This window comes from Oryzias latipes, chromosome 14 (assembly GCF_002234675.1).
Source record: "Oryzias latipes chromosome 14, ASM223467v1".
Taxonomy (NCBI): domain Eukaryota; kingdom Metazoa; phylum Chordata; class Actinopteri; order Beloniformes; family Adrianichthyidae; genus Oryzias; species Oryzias latipes.
In genome coordinates, this window is record NC_019872.2 from 28,692,524 (window position 1) to 28,715,405 (window position 22,882).

The 22,882-nt window shown below is 42.5% G+C and overlaps 1 protein-coding gene across 2 annotated transcripts in view; it reads right to left on the reverse strand.

Annotated features, from left to right (window-relative positions):
* Positions 1-9,628: 9,628 nt before the first annotated feature.
* The window catches only part of pof1b (POF1B, actin binding protein), a 33,777-nt gene continuing 20,523 nt past the window's right edge, over positions 9,629-22,882 (reverse strand). The window contains exons 6-13 of one of the 2 annotated variants that reach the window (XM_023962735.1): positions 22,408-22,500; positions 20,978-21,091; positions 20,320-20,472; positions 20,117-20,233; positions 18,746-18,886; positions 14,033-14,103; positions 13,720-13,834; positions 9,629-12,416 (exon numbers count right to left, since the gene is read on the reverse strand). In XM_023962735.1, coding sequence (XP_023818503.1) covers positions 12,411-12,416; positions 13,720-13,834; positions 14,033-14,103; positions 18,746-18,886; positions 20,117-20,233; positions 20,320-20,472; positions 20,978-21,091; positions 22,408-22,500 — 810 coding nt within the window. In that variant the 3' untranslated portion in view covers positions 9,629-12,410. Of the gene's footprint in view, positions 12,462-13,719; positions 13,835-14,032; positions 14,104-18,745; positions 18,887-20,116; positions 20,234-20,319; positions 20,473-20,977; positions 21,092-22,407; positions 22,501-22,882 lie in introns of both variants that reach the window. The other variant, XM_023962734.1, reaches the window with a different exon arrangement.

Here is a 22,882-nt window from a genome sequence, read left to right on the forward strand (position 1 = left end):
AACTGTAAAGTGTTGCATATCAGCGTAAAGCCACCTTTGTCTGCATCAGAATCTGCAGAACTGCAGGTAAAGCTGAATACTAATGGTAATCCAAAGAACATCAAAACTAGGGACAAAGCTCCAGTGTTAAAGGGTTTACATATAACACATGTTTTTTCCTTCCAAACTTGAACCACAACACTTCAAACAAACACTAACATTCCAAATATTTGGGTGTGAAGAAAGCAAAGCTGGATATGCATTAGCTGATCAGGCCCTGCTTGATCGGTTCTGGACGATCCCTTGAAATAGCTGGATTGGCCGCCGGCCAAGCACCCATTTCCTGTGCGTCTGGGAGGAGCTGCAGCCACCGGGGCTCAAATGCATTTCCTGACTGTATAAAACTTTTATTAATGACCAGGAGTGCATCAGCGGCTACGCCCGCTCATCCGTGTTCATTCACCGGCTCATCGACGGAGGGAGGGAGGGAGGGAGAGCAGAGGAAAGGTTGATGGAAATGAAAATGAGTTCCAAAGAGACACGATGGGATCCAAGTCTATGAGGAGGCGAAGGCGCGTGCACGCCAGACAGTGCTGGAGAGACAAAGTGACACTGATGGATGAATCAGGAGATGAGGAGATATAATTAAGTGAGACAAGCCAGAGCCGAGACATTAAAAGTTGGAGGGGGGGGGGGGGGGGGGGGGGCTTACAGTCTGTTTCCCTGCAGTGTTACACTGGTTTTACCTCAGAACTCACTCAACACAGATTCACAACGCGACACCAAACGCTTGTCTGAACCCGAGTGGAGCCTTCTGAAACCACAGCTTCCAGATTTATCAATGTCTTGTTTCACATGGCTGCTTTCCTGCTATCTCCACCACCTTTCTGCTTTCCATCATGTCGACCAACTCTCCAGTTTTCCTGTCAGGGTTTCTACGTTCAGAAGTCTTTCCTGTTCTCTTTCAGCACATGAACATGCCAATTGTGGTCCAGTTACTACACAGCAGGTCAATAGGACTGATGGCAGTCATTGTGGCTGTATCAAAGTTCTACTTCCTGATTGTTATGCCCCATTTGTGGTCTAGGCCAGTGTTTTTCAACCTTTTTTGAGCCACGGCACACTTTAACCCTGACAAAAATCCCGCGGCACACCAGCATCCAAAAAAAAAAAAAAAGCAGAAATTCATGGTCTGTATTGATCGACACCCCCCCCCCCCCGCGCGCAATCTCACGTGGATTTTTGTGATAATTGTGGCAGAAAAAGCAGGAAGTTGCGGCTGTTTTTTTCTAAGAGATGAACCAGGTATTTTTGTTAGAACTGAGTGACTTTATCAGCAGAATTAAGAACAAGGAAGTGAAGACTTTAACCACTTCTGATTGGTCAGACTGATGACATGTGATTAAGTCTTCAAGAATGATTGGCGGAGACAGTTAAAGGGGCGGGACTTTTCCTTACACAGTTATAGCTGCAGCTAAATCGCGGTACCGTGATTCTTATCAAAATGTCTTTAATAGAATTAAATAAACACAAAGTAAAAGTAATTTTAAGATCTTTTATATTCCTAACTACTCAGTGTTTTATCAGGGCCTGTTTGGATGAACACAGAGCTGATATCCTGGAGATGGGAAATGTTTTTAGATCAGTGAATGAGGGCAATTTCTCCACGGCGCACTTGACCATCTCCCACGGCACACTAGTGTGACGCGGCACACTGGTTGAAAAACACTGGTCTAGGGGTATCTAGAGGGGCACAACATAAAAGTAATGGTTTTGTTCACCAAATTTAAATGAACAAAAACACCAAAGAATGTCTCCATACAAAATTTAACAAATGTACTTACAGATAAATAAACAACAACCAACAAGAACTAAAAGTGAACCAAAAAGGCTTCAGGGTGAACCAAGGCCAAAATAACAAACAAACTCCCACCTCACTGAAACATGTAATCTTAGCTGTAAATGAAAGAAAAGGGAAATCAATGACAAAACACTAACCTCCCTAGACTAACAAAAACAGGAGAAAACAAGTAAGAAAATGGCAGTTCACCCCTACAGCTTCACTTAACAGAACTACAAACCAAAAGACTAAACAAAAGGTGGGCATAAAACCACAAAAACTGTAGTTTTTGTGGTTTTATGCCTGTGTTTGGGTTTTATGCATGTTTTTGTGGTTTTTTACTCTGTGTTTAGTACTATACTAAATACTAAAGTGCAACACACAACTAAAACAAATGGAGAATTACAGAACAAAATGGAGAAGAGGACCACGCTTGTAGACTGGTTGCAGCCACAGGCCCTTCTCACAGACTGGAGGTCCATGTGGTGCTTTTAAAGGCTGCCTCCATCAGGTTGGGTCCAAATAGGAGGCCACACCCTTTCCAGCACACCTGGAAATAATCAGACATAGACATACAAACACAGGGATCCACAAAAAACACAGAAGTCCCACTCTGATTCAAATCAAATACACAAAACACAGAATAAACAGAACAAAACAAAACCAAATACGGCCACAGCCATAACTGATGCAACCATCTGTATGTTTCCGGACTTAGGACTGGCTCACAAAAGCATAGGGTTGTGCCCCCTTGTGGTTGGATTAGTTACTTGTTTTTGTCCTCCTTGCTGGTTTCCTGCACTTAGGTTCTGTAACGGGACTGACTGACCTGTAAACCTATGTTCCCTTTTTCTACTCAAATGGTTGCATTTTAACATTTCTATCCAACTTTTATCGGAGTAACTGCCATCAAAGTGCGTCCTGATCTGAACCTTGGGAACCTAAAACATCAATGTAGTCAGGAGGACCTGGGGGGTATTCCAGAAAGCAGGTAGTTACCACGATAAGTTTGAGGCTAAGGAAGTGGAGAACCTCAGCTTTCGGTCCCAGAAATGGAGGTATGTTTCAGGGTAAGTTGCCATAGCAACTCATTCTCTGAACATAACCTGGTCTGGAGCAGATTTAGTTGAAGGTTAGTTTGTTTTCAGAGAGGTGAAGCAGCATGGCGTGTCCATTTGAAGATGATTTACTGGATGAAGAAGCTCAGATAATACTTTTTAAGCTAACTCATAACTGGTCTTTTGGAACCGACATACCCAGAGTAAGCAATCTCAGGCAGATTTCAGCCAGAGTTCAGGATTAAAGTCAGGGTAGTTTAAACTTTCTGGAATACCCCCCAGTATTACTTCTAGAGTTAGAATGTAAACATGTGTTACAGTTTGACGGTGCGTGTTGAGTTTTCTTTTTTTTTTCTATTCTCAAATTTGGTTGGGACTAAAGCAAAAAGCAGTTTGTGACCTTTTGTTTTCATTCCTGTCTGGGGTTGTTGCTTCTGAAATCAGCTCAACTCGAGTGTCATTTGTAGACATGCTTAACCTACATGGGAGGTTAAACATTAGGGGTAAATCAAGAGAGAGGAGATAAACTTCAGTTTTTTTTCTTTAATTTGTTGTATTTTCTTTTTTGTTTGCCTGCTGCTGACTTTTGTTTTTATAAAATTGTACTACTCTAATAGACAAACACTGTTAAATGTCTGAAGTAAAGTTTTACCGTCTTGGACTTGCGTAATTCCACAGATTTGAGATTCGGTTGAAAAATTGCCTCCTTAAAACTTTGTTTCGGAAGTATTTACCAATTTACAGTATTTTCCTGAAGTTTCTAAGAATAGAAATGCCAAAAAAAAAGATTTTTTCCTGTTTTTTTCCAGCTAGAACTCTCAAAAAAAAACCTGAATGAAAAGATTTCTGGATTTTCTTTTCTAAAATCTGAGGATTTCTCATGAAGAAAAGCTTTGAACTAAAATCTTGGAGAAGTTTATCTGTGATTTTTTTTTTTTTTTTGGGGATTTGAACAAAAGTATTCAATGCTCCTGTCTAACCCAAAGGTTTCGTGTTACAGCTGGTTTTCTTCCTGTTTATCTGACAGACGTTTGGTTGTGTCTGGTGAAACTGAAGTCTCTAAACACAAAGACAGACGAGCGACATTTCCCAAAACATTCAGAAGGTTAGCCTTGTGTTTGCAGATGGCCACAAATGACATGTTTATAATGGAATCTACAGCTTCTTTAGTGATGCATTTACTAGAACTTTGTGATACATTTGCTTTTCAGATTCATTATGTAATATAACAGAAGAATCAAAGTACAACTTTATCTCTAGCTGTGTTGAGGTTCAAAATTCATTGATTCAAACGTACATATCTTACATATTTAAGGTGACAGGGTGCATGGTGGTGCAGTGGTTAGTGCTCTCGCCTCACAGTGAGAAGGTCCTGGATCAAACCCTGGCTGGGTTCTGGGTGGATTATCATGTTCTCCTCGTGGGTTTTTCCCCCACAGTCCAAAAACATTCATTTAATTAAAGTCTCTAAACTGCCCCTCACTGTGAATGTGTGTCCCTGCAACAGACCGTTCAGGGTGTACCGCGACTCTGGGACCCCGAAAGCAATTCAGCAGGTTCTGAAGATGGATGGATGGATTTAAAGCAACATTCATGATCCTTTAAATGCTTAAGAATGCTGCCTGGAACAGGTGATAAAATACAAAGAAGACCACTGCTTCACATGTTGACCAAGAGCTTTTATTTTTGAATTGTCAGTAAAGGTTCAATGACAATTTTCTGATTATTTTCCCATCTGGAGAAAAAAAACAACAATGCTTGCAGACCTTATATCCCCGTTTAAGCTGTAAAGCACAAAGGTGGCAGCATCATCATATGGGTTGCTTTTTTGCTTAAAGGATTTTTAAAGCAACTTAATCATGAAATGTGAGGATGAATTTGAAATGAATGAAAGTTGGAACTTTGACACTGATGAATCTTTCAAATGGAGCCCAGGCTGATACACGAATCTGCTGAAAAGTAAGGTAAAGACATACCTCACCTGCCTCTCACGTGTGTGAGCGACATTAAGATGATGTGATTTTTTTATGACCCAAAGTGGCTTCAGTGAGAAACAAATGTGCTGAATATAAAGCAGCATAAGACTGGGAGCTTCTGGAGAAATACCTACCTCTTTCTAACATGTTAAAGTCCCTGTTAAACGCTGATTAGGTGGAGAAAAGTTTGAATTTAAAGAATTCCTGACGAGAACATGAAACGCTGGTCATTTTATTCTCTTGTCAGCCTTTATCTGAGAACCTGATCACACCTTTGCTTGTTACATCAGGAGAGGCTCTGAAACGTGTGAGAGCAGACTTTCATCCATTATATAATGTGAAGCGAGAGCTTAAACCCTGCATAAGGGAGCATAACTACATCAACTGGGAGAAAGATGAGAGCTGTCATCACTTTACGGGCAGGGTGGGGAGCAGGAAGGAAGCAGCGTGAGGATTGGGACGAAAATACTCAAACTGATTGAACAGATAAACTGAGAGCTGGAATAACAGCTTTTAGGAAAAGCTGGCTGCAAGATCGTCAAACACAGAATGAGGATGTAAAAAAAAAAGAAAAGTGTTTTTTTGTAAAGCAAGTTTTGTGCCGCAGTGTGGAGGGGGAGGGGGGGGGTGTCGATGGTCATGTATGCTTTGACTGTGTGGCACCACACACACATGGAAATGCCTGCAGCTCCAGACCCTGCTGCCTGTCAGGGGGCTTCGGCAGGCCGTTGGCCCCCCAGAACGGGCCCCGGTTATTCAGAGAGGGGTTGATAGTGGAGGTCACATCCACGTCACCCAACGTGGACAGTAAGAAATGACACACTTTGTGGCATTAAGGACTTCATGAGACGAAATCTTCAAATTTTAAATCTGTTCTGCAGCCATCCTGGATGGATGTTCAATTCTTTTTTCCTTTTTCTCCCTTTGAGCAAAAACTTGAACCCCTGTCATATCCTCAAAAACTCACCAAAATGTGCACACATGTTGGGGGACATCCAAGAGAAGTTTTGAAGTTATTATGGGATGGCCACAGTTGGCCATGTTGGATCAATGTGTGAAATTTGGTACTTCTTCACATATTTGCACAATATGGGAAAGAAACGTCTGTTCGAGCAATCCTCACCAAATTTCTCTTTCACACACACACACACACACACACACGCTGCAAGGTTAAGTCTACAACTACAACCTGAGTTTTGTTGACCTTTGACATCTGGCAGAGGCTGCCATCTTGAATTTTTCACAAAAAAAACCTTCAGTAGCGACTACACATTTAGATTTTTCCAAGGAATTTCAATTTATCGCCTCCTAACTCCTCAAGCATCACTGGGAAGCTACTTGGTTAAAAAAAAAAATTTTGGTTTTAAAGTTTGTAGATTTTGAACGGCGTGGCGAGTTCGCCAAAATGGTGTTCATCTGTTGCTCGCGCATTTTTTACCAGAATATTGTTAAACATGTAAGACGTGAATCGTTGGCTCAAGATGAAGGAAACAGTATAACAGCGTACAGGATGACTAAAGGAATGTGGGCGTGGTCAACCAAAAGCATCTGTTACCGAGGAAATCCAAAACTTTACATTTGCTCATTTTTTGTAAAAATTACATAGATCTGTTCGTCCCCGCCAGGCGAGCAAAAAATTAAATGGTTGCTATGGAGACATACTTAACAAAAAAGCTGCCACTTTGAAAAGGAAGTATTTCCTTCTTTTTGTCCAGAGTGGCAAGGCAGAGGGGGAGAGGGAGGGGCGTGCAGAAACTTCAGTGTGAACTGATCGGTGTGAAAAAATATAAAGACTAATGCATTCTGTAACCATTCACTTCCAGAAGAGCTTCCCATTGAAGAAAACTGCTTCACCGCTCACTGTTGGTGTATCATTTAGGATTTTACTGTCCTTCTGATGAATTGTCCCCCCTTTTTTTTGTCTAATATCAATATCATACTTCCATTCAAGCCAATAAAGCATATTGATCTGATTATAGAGCCAATGTGAGCGGGAGGCTGACGGGAGTGCGTAATGGGGGGGCATTGATTATGGCTCTTTGATGTGGATAATGCAGTCTCCCTCTTCCTGCCTTTACCCTCTAAAGCCCTCCGGCCTCAGAGAACAGTGGGTTCACTCAGAGCGAGACGCAGCAAGAGCGAGTGTGTCCGTATCGACGTGCGACTGGTTCTGACAGTGTGAGCTTACAACAATCTGAGTCATTTTACAAAAAATAAAAATAAAAGGTTGAATGTGTGACTAAATGGGTTAATGGCTGCAGCTCATCTGAAGTGGAAACTGAATTTCCTCATTAAATGAAGTGATCCAGCCATGAAGCTCTCACTTCAAAACAAAGTACTGGCATTGATCGTTGATTTTCATTTACATTATTATTTAACATGTCACAGAAATCAAGTCTCAGAATAAATATGGTACATACCAAAAGTTTGGACACACAAGTTGTGTCCAAACTTTTGGTCTGGTGGAAACTAGTAAAAAAAGGATGTCTTGACTGCAGAAAATGTCTGGAGGAGCCGCATTCAGCAGCCGTCAGGGTTTGGGATGTGTGCGGGTCAGACTGCAGATTAATGCAAGCTTTCTGTTGGAGTTTCCAACACCAGAAGACATTTGTGCTGTTATTTCAGCAAATCCAGCATTTCTGCTATCAAAATGAGTTAACCAGAACGCTGCTTTTTACCTCAACAAAAAGAACAAAGTTTTTAATCGATACGTTTTTATAGTAAATCTTAATTTGGTCAATAATATGTGTATTTACCTTCCCTGCTCAGTAAGTCCTGGTTCTCTGCCCTGTTTGTGGTCTGCTTTTGTTTATCTGTTGACAAGTGGGAAGACAAAATGAATTTCTCTTTTAAATTAAACAATTGTTTTTTTAAAGTGGCGTGTTGGAATAACTTTTAATCTAATTTTTTTCTTCTGTGTATACTTCCTAATTTACAAAATTAAGTTGAATCATTGATTTAGTCGATGTGTCAGTAATAGGAGAAAAGTCAGTCCCCTGCTTTTCACTCCATGAAAATGATCATCTTCAGAAGTCCAACCTGTGGGCTAAATGCGGCCAACCGTCTTCTTCCGCTCATCCGGGTCGCGGGGGCAGCAATCTAAGATTCCCAGACTTCCCTCTCCCCGGCCACTTCCTCCGGCTCCTGGGGGGGGGGGACCCCGAGGTGTTCCCAGGCCAGCCGACGTGTCCTGGGTCTTCCCCGGGACCGCCCTCCAGGAGGCATCCGGACCAGATGCCTGAGCCACCCCAGCTGGTTCCTCTGGATGTGGAGGAGCAGCAGCTCTACTCAGCGCTCTCTCCGGGTGACGGAGCTTCTCCTCCCCATCTCTACGGGAGCGCTCAGCCACCCAGCGGAGGAAGCGCATTTCAGCCGCTTGTATTCAGGATGCCAGTCTTTGGGTCATGACCCAGAGCTCACGACCATAGGTGAGAATTGGAATGAAGATGATGAAGAAAATGCTTTGGCCCTCACACATTTTTACAGATCTGGCCTTGTTTGCACAAAGTTTGGACACCCCTGATTTATGCAAAAAATACTTGTTTTTAATTTAAATTTTCTTAATAAATAGTAAAATAAACAAAAATGTTAAAAAAAACATGTTTCTAAATCCCAGGTTTGAGGGATTTGTTGTAAAGCTCTTGAAATTTAATTCTTTTCCTCTGTTTTATGAGCTTAAATTTGTATTATTCTAAGCAAATCTAGATGAATCTGACTCCTTTTGGTTGTCTGTGTGTGTTACCTACCCAGTAAGGACTCGTCTGCTGCTCTCTGTGATGCTTTGGGTTTCCGTAGGACTTTTGAGAACATTGGAGTCTCGGTGGTTGAGCAGCAGGCGAGCCCTCAGAGCTGAGATGACCTCATTCCCGCCTCCATCAGCCCTTCAGGCTGCAGAGAACGGCCTGCAGACACGACACGCCTCCCTCTGCTGGAGTCACAGCAAAACGCACACAGATGGTGCTTTCTACCTAAAACCCATGTATTTTCTGAGATACATTTCTAAAATAAAGCAAATTATTTTCTTTTTATATCTTCTGGAGCACTTTTTACTGAAATCTCCTCTGATGGGCTGTACTTCAGTCTCTGCCTTTCCCTGAGCTGCATAAAGAAACCATGTGATGGTTTTAAGCTTCACTGACCCTAATAAACTTTATGCCAGCATTTTATTTTGTGCTAATAAAAAAAAACACATTGTATAAGACTTTTTGGTGTTTTTGTTAGCATTGAATCTCTAATCTGACATTTCTAGGTTAAGATGAACTGTTTTATGATGTTTCTATGGCAACATGATCTGATGAATCCCTGACTTAAGAAAAACCCTGCAGTGACTTTATAGCTGCAAATATAATTAAGAGTAATTGCAAGTAATTGCAATTGTCAAGAAGATCATCTTCTTTCATCTATGTTTTTTAATCAAAGTGTGACTTCATTTCTGAAATATTAAGATACTTCTGCGCTTTGTCATTTTGCATCGTCTTTGTTTTTGTCTTGAAATAAACGAATAAAAACTGGAAAAACCTTTAAAAAAGACTTTTTTCAAAGAACAAAATATATTTCTTAAATTTAGTTTGCTCTTCCTCATCTCCTCAGGACCCTGTTTTTTCTGGGTTGGTGGGGTCCCCCCCTCCCTGTTCAGACCCGTCTCTTCAGGGCAGACCGTACGCTGAACCACAGCCGACACAAACACCGTCACTTAACGGGACTTAGAGAGGAGGACTGCACTAACTTGATGAAGACTGAGGTCAGATTAAACAGGAAATAAAAGCAAGTACACATTTGGAAAGATATATTACTAAATTTAATCACATTTAAATCTGCAACATTTCATTCTGTAAAAAGGTTAAGACCTCTTAGCCTGGAAAAGATCAAACATGTTCTTGCGAGGTTAAAGAAAACTAGATACAAACATATTTGTAGACAAAATTATGTAGTATTAGCTCCTGACAGTTTATTAAATGGGTTTTCTGCTACAATAAAACAGATTTTCCAGTGATTCCAGTTATAAAAGGTCAGCGTTAACATTACTGTTGGCCGTTCACAGATGGATGATCTGAGCAAAGCCAACGGCTGATGTTAACCTGCTAACAAACACGATGAAGCCGCTTCAAAAAGATTTGTGTTCAGTGGACAATTCTTCAGCCTGAAATGTTCTCATTCTGACCAAAATGTTTGGATTTTGAGTCATTTTCAGTCACAAAGCTGAAGTTACACAACAAATGTAAAACCAGTACAAAAGATTTCTTATATTAGCTCAGCTTGTGCTTTGATTTCTGTAACTGTGGAGCCTTTTGGGCTTTAACCCAGTGGACACAAAGGCCGAAACAAAAGTTCAGTGAAAACATCTACGGAAAAATCTGAAAGAAAAAAAAACTAAAGGCATGAGACAGGTTGGGATTTTTTAAAAACGCATAATTCCCCCTAAAAGCATTTAATAGTTCCATAGATTTAGGCACTTATCTTCTACCCCTCCCTCCACAAACACAGACACACACAGTGTTGCTACAAACCTGCATTAAGTCCCACATACATATACAAACACCTCAAAGCTCCATGTGACTCCGTGCAGCTCCGAGTTCCAGGTGAAGAGCTCAGAATTACAGTTTGAGACCAAAGCAAATGTTGAAGCTTAAGAGCAGCTCTGCAGAAAACATTCTCCGAGCACGCCCACCGTACAAACATACATCCACATGTACATGCAAAGGACAGTCGTGGTGAAGCATGCACTTCCTCGTCCCCGGGGCAAGCATGGGCGTGGTGGCTTACAGCTCAATCTCAGGATAAAAAGATTTGAACTCTTCTGAGTTGGTGACAACTGGAAGATGAATTTACGGTTCGGTTGTGAGTGTGTGTTGGGGGTGGGGGGTTGGTTGTGAACTGTCATCTTTCCTGCGGACAAAATCTAAAATTTGGGCTCAAATCCATTTTAATCCCTGCTGGAGATAGAAATATAGAAACGGCGTTGAGGGTCAAACATAAAAGCTTAACTGTCCAGAAACTCCAGCCTTACAGACACAAACCCATCATCTTCAGATCTATTTTTAGAGTGGCAGGAGTCTATTAGAAATTCACCTCTGAGTTGTGGGTCGGACCAGTGTTGTGGAGTAACTCCACCCCCCCTTTCCCTCCCCGGGGCTGAGAGCTCAGAGCAGGGAGCTGGTGGTCCGGCCAGCATATTTTCTACATCACAAATAGGCTAATTTTTCGTCTGCTCCTTAGCCATGACGGTTTCAGTAAAAGAAATACTCAGAAATACAATTTGCAAATCTTTACTTTCTTCATATACGGCCTCCATCATCACAGAAGTGTCAGAAAAACGTGTCAAAAACAGCATTTTCTTTAAGAGACCCACGCGAGTCAGAGTCCAAAACTCACCAGGAACTGGTGAGTCCCATCGAGCTGCAACAGCTGACAGGCCTGGGGCCCGCAGGAAGCAGGGCGAGCCTCTGACACAAGGGCCACAAAAAGGCTGCAGGTGACGCAACATTTATGGGTGACATTGAAACCACAGGTGGATCTGGGCCCAAATCTCTGAGTCTTTACCGCATTTGTAAAAAAATATCAAAGCAGGTGAAAGTGTCTTTGCATCCACTAGTCTGAACCGGTCTATCAGAAAAGATGCAGCTGCTTTGTAAATCCCTTTTATGTTCTCGTAACTTCAGGAGTCCCGTAAATCACGTCTTTATTGTTTAAATAGGATTAAAACGTTCTTTTAAATGTGTCCAGAGGGGTGTTGAGGTTAAAGCCCCCCACCGCCATACACAGTAGTTCTCGCCATAAAGAAAACCACAAAAAAAGAATCAAAATTGGACTTTTTTGGAAAAGTGCATCCACAGATTTCTCTAACTCTCTTCTTTAAGGACATCCTTAATTTTGGATGAAACTGTAAGTCTCATCAGGCCTAAAGAAGAGTCTTTGAAATGATTTCTCATTTTATCATCATAGGTTTTATTTTCAAAGCTTGAAGGAAACTGAGCAAACATTTTCCAGGACTTGTTTGGACGAACATGGACTCTGGAAAATCCTGGCTTTGAGGGAAACGTCATCCACGCCGAGACCTTTGGACTTTTTATCGACTTCAGTGCACGGATGCGCTGAGAATCCAGATTCCTCTGTGACGCTGAGATTTAGGTCAGTGATGTAAGCAAACCCTGAAATGTTTGTTTCTCTCACAGAATGAATGTTTTTCTGGATCACAGATGAGAATCAGAGAATGATGTGATTCCACAAAACATTACAAGTTTCTCAGCTCAGATTTTAATCTGAGATTAGTAACAATGATTGAGGTTATGATTGTAATTGAACAGGAAGTGAACTTTACAGATTTCCCAGTTGTCACTTTTGGACATGCAGACTCCTCAGATCTGGGATTTCTAAGCAGAGTCAGTTAAAAAAAAAAAAAAATCACCACGCGACAAACTTTATTTGTTCAAACCAAAAGATCCCAATCATAGGTGCGGGAGGATTAGGGAAATTATTACCACCACCAACCCAGAGAGCCCTGAGGGGAGGGGGAAGAGCATGCAGGGAGGGCGACATCGGCTTCTTCTCGTAGTTCGTTCATTCCTGTCGAAGAGAAGCAGTGTGTCTTTAAGGGGTTGTAATGATTTCCTGTCATGAAATAAAGCACAGGTGTTACACCTTAGCAGGTGTGGATGTTGGACAGACATACGACATCAGTCAATCGTGACCTTCCAGACTCACAAAAAGTTAAGAGACGCCGCCTTCAGGTGAGAATCCAGGATTCACACAGAGAACGCACTAGAACATTCTCCAGACGTGCCCAACCGCTCTGAGGTGACTGAGCGCCAAAAAGGCTCATGAAAGAACCATGTAAGTTCTGGTTCTGACGAACGGCGGAGCCTCGGCACACAGTGAACGTAAAAAGTGAAACCATTTTTTTTGAATACACGACTGAGAAAATTGAGACTTACTGGGATGAAATTTGATCATTTTATGGACTTTATACAATTATTATTCATTTCACCAGACTTTGATGTCCATAACTTTTTGTGAGTCATGTATTTAATTATTATAAAAATGTGTAAATGTAAATGTTATTCTGAAAATTCAGAAAAAGATATGTAAGGCATTTTATGTTTGCAATGTAGACGTAAATGTAAGTGAAAAACTACGTAATAAACCATTGACTGTATCAGAGAACTGGACTGAGTCAGTGTGACGTCATCCGGATAACTTCCTGTGAAAACCAAATCAATTCAGACCCCATTTTTCTCAATACGAAAGCCAGACATCGCCAATAAGAAGTGGTAATTTGGAGTCATCGTTACTATGACAACCACTCTGAACAATCAGAAGTGAGCTTGTTGGGAGGCCACACCCCTACCACTTAAGCAGGCTACACTAAATCTGTCAATCAAATGTTTTGAACGATGGACATGAGGACCAGGAGGCTCCACCTACGTTTATTGAGGCATCTGATTGGTCAGTTTATAAATTGAAAAACTTGAACTACAGAAAAAAATTCATGAAAAAATAGAAGATTATCAAGAATATGTTAAAAAAAAAAGGGCATCAGACCAAGAATGGTTCTTCAGACCAATAGGATGACTGAGTAACGGCTGTTTATTTCACTATAGAGGTCTATGGGATTTTGAGTCTACTTCCTGTTTGGAACGTCAGGGGGGCGGAGTCACTCCATCCAGTTCTCGTTTACAGTCAGTGGTGTAATCTTAGGGAGGAAATGTTTACGTAAAAAGCTACAGCAAGGAGTATAAAAGAAGGAGTAGAAGCTACAGCGTCAGCGAGCTTCCATCCCTGCGGTTCAATCCTCTCACAAAGCTTCTGAGAAAATCTTTACACCAACATGAGGCTGACAGCCGGAGAACGGAGGCCCTGTGCTCTTTACCTGTTTGATCATCTCCCCGGTTCTCTCAATGACGATGGTCTTTGCTTCTTTGACCGGTGAGGTGGATTGGTAATCATCGCTGAGCAGGCCGAGGATCGGGTACTGATTCCTGTACCTGAAACACCAAAGTGTCCGTCTGTGATTGATTCACTTTACAGCAGCCGGCTCATTTATTTTAGGTCGTGTATAGAGTTTGAAAATCATTTCTCTATTTCTTCTCCTTCATTTTTTTCTGAAGGAATCTGGGCTGAAAAGCTCTTAGCAGAGCAGCAGCAGAGTCCTTGGAGGGATCTGGGACGGTTGGGGGTCGTACCTCTTGGTGATGATGGTCTTTGTGACGTTCTTGGAGCCGTCGATCTTCTCTTGTCTGAGTTTTTTGATCTCCTGAGGGTCAGAAACGCTCGAAGGTCAGCAGAAACATCAACACAGGTGGTGCTGTGCCGTCTTTGAAATAATCCTTTATTCAATTGAATGGGTTAGTTCAAAAGGGGCCCAAGTCCAAGAGGTTTGTTTTTTCCAGGAAATGATTTTAATTGCATAGCTTAAAGGGAGGCTACACCAAATGATTAATATTTTACCCAGATTAAGCACCAGTTCATAGCTTCCAAATGCTATAATAGGAAGCACCTCACTTTTATCATTTCAGAGGACTAGCAAACTAAAGTCTCTGGACTTGGGCCCTTCTTGAATTAAACTGGGGCGCTGCCATATTGGATAACTAGTGCTGCCATCTATGGGATAAAGCTAAACACATGCAAGAGAGGCCCAAGTCCAGGAATTTGCATTAATGCATTTTAAATGTCAAGCATAGTCAATACATTACAACGGACTTGGGACTTTTTTGCACATAATCAAAAACATCTTTTCCCTTGAAGACCATAGAACATATAATATCTCTATTTTGAAAACCATTGTGGACTTGGGCTCCTTTTGAACTAACGGATTCAATTTAATTCAATTTTATTTATATAGCCCAATATTTACAGCATTAGTCACCTCCATGGGGTTCATAATTCGTCGTAATTCTTCCCTTATTGGGGAAGAGTTGAGGTTTTAAGCACCAAAATTATAAAACATTAAAAATGTTTGTATTAAATAAACATTTTATTTAGACCCCCCCTAACCAATAAACATGTGGTTAGGGGGGGTCGTAAAGAATACTACCAACGTATTCCCTGCGTGTCGTAAAAGGCGACTAAAAGGGACGGAGCGAGAGGACTGGGAATCCTCTCCCCTGTAACTACATTCCTAATTACGGACAGGGTAGAGTTGGGAAGGGGAGATTACCTCCCCAAACCCTTAAGATTGGGTCGTTGAATGTGCGGGGGTGTAGTACAGACGGAAGCAAAAGAGATCTGATTGGAAGGATGTTTGAAAGGAGGGGAATGAGCGTGTTAGCACTGAGTGAGACAAAGATGAAAGGGAAGGGTGAGTGTGTGTTTGGAAGTGTGAGTGGGAGAATGTCTGGTGTAGAGAGCGGGAGAGCAAGAGAAGGTGTGGCTTTGCTGGTGAGCTGTGAGGTGAGACGATGTGTGGTTGAATGGAAGGAGGTTTCACCAAGACTGATATGGGTGAAAGCGAAATTTCGGAAGGAGCTGTGGGTGTTCGTGAGTGCATATGGTCCTGGCAGTGAGAGGAATGAAGAGGAGAGAGTGACCTTCTGGAACGACTTGGATGAGTGCTTGCAAGGATTTGGAGCAAATGTGAATGTAGTGCTGATGGGAGATCTGAATGCTAGAGTGGGTGATGAGAAAATTGAGGGTGTTGTTGGCGGGCATGGTGTTCCTGGAAAGAATGATAATGGTGAGAGACTGATAGGAATGTGCACTGAAAGAGAGATGGTGATTGGGAATACATGGTTCAGAAAGAAAGAGATCCATAAGTATACGTGGGTGAGGCAGAGTGGTGGAAGAGTGATTGACAAAGCACTGATGGATTATGTGGTGGTTTCAAAGGTTGCATGTAGTAGATTGCTAGATGTAAATGTGAGGAGGGGAGAGTGTGGAGGTATGTCTGATCACTATTTGGTGGAAGGAAGGTTGCGTGTGGGTATGCCATGGGTGAGATCGAGAAAGAGTGGGGAGGCAAGAAAAGTTCTGAGAGTGAGTGTTTTGAAGAACAGAGAGAAAATGTGTGAGTATCAGAAGGAATTAGGTGGCAAGTGGAATATGGTGAAGGAGCAAATGGTTGTTGGAGTGGAGGAAGAATGGCAACAGTTCAAAAGTGCAGTGGTTGGAAGTGCAGAGGAAGTGTGTGGTGTGAGACGTGTTGGGGGTGGTCTAAGAAAGGGAAGTGAATGGTGGTGCGAGGATGTAAGGTTGGCTGTAGCTGAGAAGAGATGTGCGTACGAAGTATGGCTGCAGAGAAAGGACAGGGAGTCATATGAGTGTTATAAGGAGAAGAAAAGGGATGCTAAGAGAGCTGTGCGTGAGGCAAGAGCGGCTGCGGACGAAAGGTGGGGCAGACAGTTGACTGATAATTTTCGAGAGAACAAGAAAATGTTTTGGAAGGAGGTGAAGAGGGTGCGAAAGGGAGTGTCGGGGAGGGAGGAGAAAGTGAAAACAGAGGATGGAAGGATGTTGAATGAGGGGAATGCAGTAAGAAAAAGATGGGCAGAGTATTTCGAGAGGCTGCTGAATGTGGAGGAAGATCGGGATGCTGTGATTGGGATGGATGGAAGGGAAAGTAGACTGAATGTATTGGGAGAGTTGAATGAAACGTTGATTACAGGAGAGGAAGTTGAGCAAGCTGTGGGAAAGTTGAAAGTAGGAAAGGCTGCAGGTGTGGATGGGTGTGCTGGGGAATGCCTGAAGTGTGGTGGAGCGATCGTGATTGAGTGGTTAGTGAGATTGTTGAATGTGTGTTTTGCAAATGGGCAGGTGCCGCTTGATTGGATGAGTGCGTGTGTGGTTCCCCTGTACAAGGGTAAGGGTGATAAGTATGAATGTGGTAGTTTTAGGGGTATTAGTCTGTTGAGTGTTGTAGGCAAAGTATATGGGAGAGTGCTGATTAATAGGGTAGTGGAGGGAACTGAGTGTATGATTGGTGAAGAGCAGTGTGGTTTCAGGAGAGGTAGAGGGTGTGTGGATCAGGTGTTTGTTGTGAGACAGGTGTGTGAAAAGTTTTTGGCTAAGGGGAGGGAGGTGTTTTGGGCATTCATGGATTTAGAGAAGGCGTATGATAGGATTGATAGAGAGGCGTTGTGGGTGGTGTTGAGTATGTATGGTATTGATGGTAGATTGTTGGAAGGTGTGAAGAGTTTCTATAGACACAGTAGAGCGTGTGTGAGAGTGGGAAATAGCATGAGTGAGTGGTTTCCTGTGAGGGTTGGTCTGCGTCAGGGATGCGTGATGTCTCCGTGGTTGTTTAACGTGTATATGGATGGTGTGGTAAAAGAGGTGAATGAAAGGGTGTCGGGTACGGGTGTGAGCATGATAAATACTGACGGCAGCGAATGGAGTGTGAATCAGCTGCTGTTTGCAGATGATACTGCACTAGTGGCTGACTCAGAAGAGAACTTGGGACGTCTGGTTGAGGAGTTTGGAAGGGTGTGCGACAGAAGGAAGTTGAGAGTGAATGTGGAAAAGAGTAAGGTGATGAGGTGTACGAGGTTAAAGGGTGAACGCAGATTGAATGTGGCATTAAATGGGGAGTTGTTGGAAGAGGTAGAGTGTTTTCAGTATTTAGGGTCGTGTGTCTGTGTGGATGGTGGAATGGGGGGAGAGGTAGAGTTTAGAATGAATGAAGTACGAAAGATATGGGGGGGAATGAAGAGAGTGTTTGAATGTAGATCACTGGGAAAGGATGCAAAAAGGAGATTGTATGAGGGTGTGGTGGTGCCTGCAGCGTTATATGGGGCTGAAACATGGAGTCTGAAAGTGGCGGAAAAGAGGAAGCTGAATGTAGTTGAGATGAGATGTTTGAGGAGTATGTGTGGTGTGACGCGTATGGATCGTATGAGAAATGAAGTTATCCGAGAGAGAACTGGTGTGACGCGAGAGTTGGCTGAAAGAGCAGAGCAAAAGGCACTGGGATGGTTTGGACATGTTGAAAGAATGGAAAGGGAGCGATTGGTGAAAAAGGTATATGAATCTGATGTGAGTGGAGTGAGAATGAGAGGAAGACCGCGAATGGGATGGACAGAGGGTGTAAAAAGAGCGCTGAATGCAAGAGGGATGACTGTGGTGCAGGGGAGAGAGGCTGCTCAGGACAGGGATGGGTGGAGAGAGTTTGTGTATGGATGAATGGATGGGTGTGGTAGAGGTCTGGTCTTGGGATGAAGCGGCAAGGGGAAACCAGCCCTGGCTGAGGCCCTGCAGTGGAGGTGCCCACACTGGGCTGTGCAGCTGACCCTGGTGCAGTGTGGTGTGGCTTAGACCAGATCTCAGACCAGTCGCACGCACATACGCACACACGCACTCACGCACTGAAGGAGGAGGGTTTGGGGAAGAGACAGAGGGAGCTAAAATTGTGTGCCTTGTCTAGGCTACCCCACCTTGGTGGGACACAGCCTTGGTAAATAATAATAATAATAATAATAATAATTAAATAATTAGCAGGAAACAAACGGTTGGCTTGTTGTGCTTTAAAAACCAGTTTTCCTGTTCCTGAAAACTGTGAAAAAACTTAATCTGTGCAGGAAAAATCTTTACAAAATGCTCTGCATGAGTCATTATTGATCATAGCTGCTTTTATATTTTGGAATATGCCTCAATTCAAAGTGAAATGTCATATAATCTGTGAGTGTTTTAGGTTATTTGAAAAAGTGATCACATTTGACACTTTTCTAACGGAAATTGACTGTTTTTGTGCTTGTTTTTTTCTTTACTATAAAGCACCCATGTTTTACATTTGTATTAAAAGGCTTTAAAATAAAGTTCATTAAATTTGATCTGGAGCTGGAGCTGAAGTGTGAGGCGGGGGAACGGACGGCGTCACCGCTAAAGCATCTCAGCGGCTGGCAGCTGAGTTTCCCCGCCCGCTGTGGAATGAGGGTGAACGGCTGAACGGGCCGTGTGCAGCTGACCTCTTCCTGGTGCGTGATGGTGGTCTGCCGCTTCTCCAACAGCGTGAGCAGCTCGGAGATCTTCAGCTGGAGGTTCCTCTCTGAGGAGGACGAGCTGCTGGTGCTGCTGCTGACCTCCATCTGGATCTTTGTTATCTGGGACTGAAAGCAGAAAAACACAGCAATTCCTTTGCAGTTCAGACTAGTTTTTCTAGTTTCTGATGGAAAAGTCAGTTTTACAGATTGAACCTGCATCATAAAAGTATCTCTAAATATCTTTATATGAACAAAATATTTATTTAGTTAACTGATGGTATAACAGGCCCTGTGTGGCTGAAAAACATTTTTTAAAGTTGTGTTCTAGAGTATGATGATGACTACATTTTAGACAGAAAATGGTGTTTTTTACATGTTCATGTGGCATTTTTCTCACAATAGAGGACGCCCTTAAAGAAAATTAAGCTCAAATTAGCATTTCTGAGGATTTCTCAATTTAAAATGTTGTAAATCACAAAAAATATCGTTAAAAAAAGATCGTATTTGTGTCATAGAAAGGACGCTGCGTGGGCTACAGTACAAGCCCCCTGCTTAGCTCCATTCTGATGCATGCACTAGCAGACAAATAGATCTTTGAAATTAGTTTTTTTTCTCTGAGATAAAATCTAAAACCAAAAAAAAAAAAGAATCTCACGATAAAGTTGCTTTGGTTTGTTCTAGTCATTGTGGACACAACCAGCAGTGACCACAATTTCTGATCAAATCTGCAAACCGACAACAGTTTTATTTATGCAGTCTCACCTATTTAGTGTCAAATGAATGTTGCCAAATGCTTTCATATGATTTTGTCACCAAAAATATCCAACTTTTAAAAATTTCAGAATCATTTAGATTAAATAAAAACATCTTCTTGTCACTACTTTGACTTTATCGAGCGGTAATGTGTTGTGAGTCACCGAGTTACAAGCTCCACCTCTGGCTTCTGAACACTGTTGCCAGAGTAGAAGCCAGTAGAGGCTGTTGCATCCACCACTTTTTATTTTTAAAATCTACTCATCAATAGACTCTAACGTCTATTGATGGGCGTCTTTTCCTAATTGGCCACTAGAGGTCAGTATTGTCTGATAAAATATTCCTTTCATTGCACTGCCAGAGTCTGAGCTCAAAAAGCAGTTTGGAAACGAGAACCAGAAGAAGGTTGACGGTTGGATTTCCTGGTTTTCCACTAGTGAAAGTGAGCCAGACTCCCATGAATCCGTCTTTGAGAAGATTAGGAAATGAAGCCAAAATCATCCCTTGTTGTTGTCTGCAAAACTGCTAGAAAACTGCAATTTCCAGGATTTTTCCATGAAATTAAACTGTCTGTCTTGTTTGTGATCTTCACATCCGTCTTACCCTGAGCCTCTGGATCTCCTGGTCTTTCTCCTGCCTCATGGCGTCCAGCTGCTCCCTATACTGACGGGACAGCTCCTCCGTTTTTATGTGCAGGGTGCTGCTGCCCTGGCCTGCTATCTAAAGGTCGGAGCACAAGTTACTGTGAAACATTCCCATTTTTATCTACAGCGGGGACCAATCTTGATTTCTGCACAGCGTCTGACCTTCTGCCGAAGCATCTCGTTCTCCTTCTCCATGGTTCTTAGCCTTCCTTCCAGCTCTTTCATCTTGAACTGGCGGTTGGAGTCGGAGCTCTGGCAGCTCATGATCTGACTCTCCAGAGAGCGCTGGGTGGAGTGGGCTTCCTTCAGAGACACCTGTTCCGAGAAAACGTCCACAAAAGTTCACAGCAAAATGCAAAAAAACAGAAACAAGTGCTAAAAAGTATCCTCAATGAGGCGGTGCGGCCTGGAAACAGGAAGTTGTCAAATCTGGTTAAAACCTGATTGGCTCAGGAAAAGAACTTAAAAGGTGACGCAGGATTTATTTTAGAAATTTAACTCAATAGGAAAAAAAATGTAGGAAAACCAAAATGCAAGCAACAGAGTTGACATTTCTGCAGAAGCAGATGCTGCTCAAAGCTGCGAGGCATCGTTTTCCATGCTCTGAAGCACAGGTGTCAAACTCTAGGGGGCGTCCTGGATATTTTCCAACCAACCTGCCATTCAAGCTCCTTATTGACTTATCCCACCTGATCCAGGTAATCAACCGCAGATGAGGCAGGATTTCTGAAAAAGCAGCAGGGGGTCGGCCCTCGAGGCCTGGAGTTTGACACCACTGCTCTAAAGAAAGGATGGACATGTGACAAATGAGACGGCGTACCTGAAGCTGCCTGTTGTTCTCGCGGACGGCCTCCAGGAGGCAGTCATACTGGCGCGCCTGATCAGCTTTAAAGTTCAGATCCCTCTCCAGGGACTCCTTCTCGCTCTCCAGACGCTGCAGACGCACAAACATGAGGACAGGTATCGGTTTTCATTTATTGATGAAACGATCGCCAGTCCCGCAGATTCATTCAATATTTCTTCATCACTTCCAGGCGTCTGCAGCAGCTGAAACCATGAACGTGGCGTGCACACCTGCAGAAAGGCTCTTTTCTACTGAGTGAGTGACAGCAGAAAAGAGTAAATGTGCTGAACGTGCACAGGCAGGTGGATCTGGGTCCTCTGCCGCGTTCTTATACTTGAGGTTAGTGTAAGAACGTTACCTGAACATTTAGTTCAGGTAAATTAAGTCACGATGCCTTTAAAGGTTTTACTATGTCAGGCTTTTCAGGAACTCTGCGTGCACCTTCAGCTGGAAACGCCTCCCCGGTAAACAAAACAAAACTAGGAAGAAGATTCTGATTGAAATGAAAGATAAACGTTTCTGCTCTTCGAAGGAATTCCCTCTGAAAAGACCTGAGTTCAGTCAGACTGTCCACAGAAACTGCTCTCCTGAATTCAGATCTTTAATATCAAGAACTTTGGCCTAAAAGTTTCGTTGTTCTTCACCTTATCTATCAGAGCTCTACCTGAACTGGTCTCTTCCTGTTTCCTCTCCAGTGTTCTTCTTAGAATAATGGTTTGCAGGAAAATTTGCAACTTGGATGCAGTTTTTGAGTTGAGAAAACAAAAAAGTTTTGTCAAAAAATATTTAGTTTTGTTTAGCATTAAGGTGAAACCTTAAAAAACGGAGCAGCAGACCCGACCTTCATGCATCTTAAGAGGTTTTATTTCTGTTTTGGTCCAGAACTTTTCACATGTTTGCTCCCAAAGTTCTTCCCGGGAAACATAAACGTCCTGGACACAAAAGCTTCTCCAACACATCTGAACTTTCATCAGAGTGAAGGTCTTTAGGCCCACAGGTAAGAAGAGTTCAGCTCAGTTCTTTCCTGCCTCTGATTTTGTTTTGGTTAACAGAGCATTTATAAATCTAAAACCATTTTCTGGAACTTTTCTACGAAGTGTTTCAGTAAAAACAGACGAAAACTCCTGACTTCATGTGGATCCATGGGAAAAAAGTGTTAATTATAAATGTTCAAATTGCAGTAAACGCAGCCTGACTTGCAGTCATTTACATTAAAGTTCACCTATTTTTAGACATTTTTAGTTATTATTGCTCATAAAATGGACTCCTCGGCGTCTCTGCTTCGTCACAAACGTCGATTTTCTTCTGTTTCTGCAGAAAGCTGCTCACATCATGGCGTTCAGGGTTCGGTTTGAGCTCGGCCTCGCAGCCACAGCTCATCTTCGTCAGATGGATGAAGCTCTTACCCGCAGGTCCTCCGACATCTGCATGAGCTCCTCCCTCAGGCTGCTGAAGGTGGACAGCAGCAGGCGCATGCTCCTGTCAGCGGTGAGACGGGTCTGCCCCACAAACACACACAAACATGAGCGAGGCGACAACAGGGACAGACAAAAACCTGAAACTCTTTTCTTCTGCTCCAACAAACCTCCACCCTTATTTTGAAGTTTCTATGAAGAATTATAGGACATCTTTGTCTGTTTTATCATCAAACTACACTAAACTATACGATTTAAAGCCTAATTTTGTTTAAGGGTAAATGATTCACTTTATCAAACAAAAGTTGTATTTTATTTCAGTGGAAATAATTATATTTCTTAGCTTTTTTTTTACGTTCTTCACTTAAAACTTTACAGATTTGGCATTTGTGTCTTCTTTTATAAACATTGCAATAGCAGTGAATTTAGCATTTTCAGCAATTTCCATTCAGCTCACAATCATTTA